General features: G+C 36.3%; 1 protein-coding gene across 1 annotated transcript in view; it reads right to left on the reverse strand.

Annotated features, from left to right (window-relative positions):
* TBC1D31 (TBC1 domain family, member 31) overlaps positions 1–1,886 on the reverse strand; it is an 85,514-nt gene that overhangs the window by 80,865 nt on the left and 2,763 nt on the right. The window contains exon 2 of the mRNA XM_011949296.1: positions 196–342. Coding sequence (XP_011804686.1) covers positions 196–342 — 147 coding nt within the window. The remainder of the gene's footprint in view (positions 1–195; positions 343–1,886) is intronic.

Consider the following 1,886-nt stretch of genomic DNA (forward strand, 5'->3'; position numbering starts at 1 on the left):
TAAAATGTGAACCATATTATCATTCTGTCCTTTCCCACTTTCTTCCTTCAGCACCTATCACAGTGTTTTGCAAGGTACCTGAAATATAATAGGACTTAATAAATCTTTCTCAATGAATAATGAATAGCAGGTATGAAAACAGTCAGTGAATTAATAACTTGTTAAATAACGTAGATATCAACAGTATCTGCTTACCTGTTTCCATACAAGTCAAAAACATAAATATTTCCTTGGTGGTCCCCAGCAATTAAGCAGTCGCCTGTGCCATCAAAAGCCACATTCAAAAATCGCAAAACTTTTGGATGGTAATCGGAAGTGTTGTGAATGATGTTCACTATAATTCTGTCAAAGAAAAAAAACCCAAACATTGAAATTCTATATCACGTATTACTTGATATGATGAAAAATATGGCAAGTAAAGCATTCTGTCTGTTCATCCTTCCCTCTCCTACTGCTACCGCTATACCGCCTCTCCTCTAGAATCAATCTTACCAGGATTTCAGAAAAACAGTTCAGAAGCTACTCATTGTCAAAGCAGCTACTGTTCATTTATTCATCAAATACTTGAAAACTCATTGTGTCAGACGCAGAACAAGCCAGGTGCTAAGAATAATTGATATGCTCCCTGCTTCCATGGCACTTACAGTTTAGTAGTAAGGACAGACATTAAAAAAATAAACACACATATAAACAGATTTATAAACGGTGATTAAGTGATACACAACAACAGGGTATGAGATTTTGTTTTTGTGTATGGAATGTTTCACAGTGAATTCAGTGTGCATGAGTTTTACTTTCATTTCTAATGTATCTACCATGAATACCCTGGCAGGCGAGTTCTGTAAGGACAGGACCACTGCTTGCTCATTACTGTACCCTAGCACCTGGCCTACAATACACAAAAGACACTCAAAATATGCCTACTGAATGAACAAATGCTTTAAGAAATCATTCTTTAAAACCCACATTAATCATACTTCTATATAAAAAAGTAAGGGAGTTTATATTCTAGAGACACATATGTAATGATTAAACTGTTAAATGAAAATGAAAATATTCTAACCTGAAGTTTTAAACACTGACACACACACACACACACACACACACACACACACACCATGAGAAGAAAAAATAAATGAGAAAAATCAAAACCAAACACGTCTCTAGAAAAATCACAAAAAATTAGCCAGATATGGTGCATGTGCCTGTGATCCCAGCTACTCAAGAGGCTGAGGTGGCATTATCACCAGAGCCTGGGGAGGTCAAGGCTGCAGCGAGCCGTGATCATGCCACTGCACTCCCACCTGGGTGACATGTAAGACCCTGTCTCCAAAGGAAAAGAAAAATCTACATACAGGGAAAAAAAGATGAACACAGTCAAATATTAACAGCAGCTGTCTGCAGGTAATAGCAATATGGTTAATTTTTTTCCCCTTTCTACTTTTCTATATTTTAGACATGTTCTTTAATGATTACATACTATTTTCATAACAGGAAAGACAAGAATACACAGCTATATTTGTTTAAATTTACCCTTTTTTGAGAGAAGGATCATATACCCTGTTGTTGAAAGAAAACTTCATAAAATTAACTTACAGCACAAAATAACTCCTTAAAATAATATTGTGTGTATATTCTGGTCACAAAGGCCAGAATAATCCCATTCTTTATTGCAACAATAGTTTTTAATCATGAAAATTTTATCTTAATTGATTTTTCATAAATTTCTGGATTTTGTTTTTGTTTTTGTTTTTTGAGATGGAGTCCCACTCTGTCACAGAGGTTGGTGTGCAGTGGTGCAATCTCAGCTCACTGCAACCTCCACCTCCTGGGTTCCAGTGATTCTCCTGCCTCAGCCTCCTGAGTAGCTGGGATTACAGGTGCCT

The sequence above is a fragment of the Colobus angolensis genome, unplaced genomic scaffold (genome assembly GCF_000951035.1).
Source record: "Colobus angolensis palliatus isolate OR3802 unplaced genomic scaffold, Cang.pa_1.0 Scaffold295, whole genome shotgun sequence".
In the NCBI taxonomy this organism is placed as follows: domain Eukaryota; kingdom Metazoa; phylum Chordata; class Mammalia; order Primates; family Cercopithecidae; genus Colobus; species Colobus angolensis.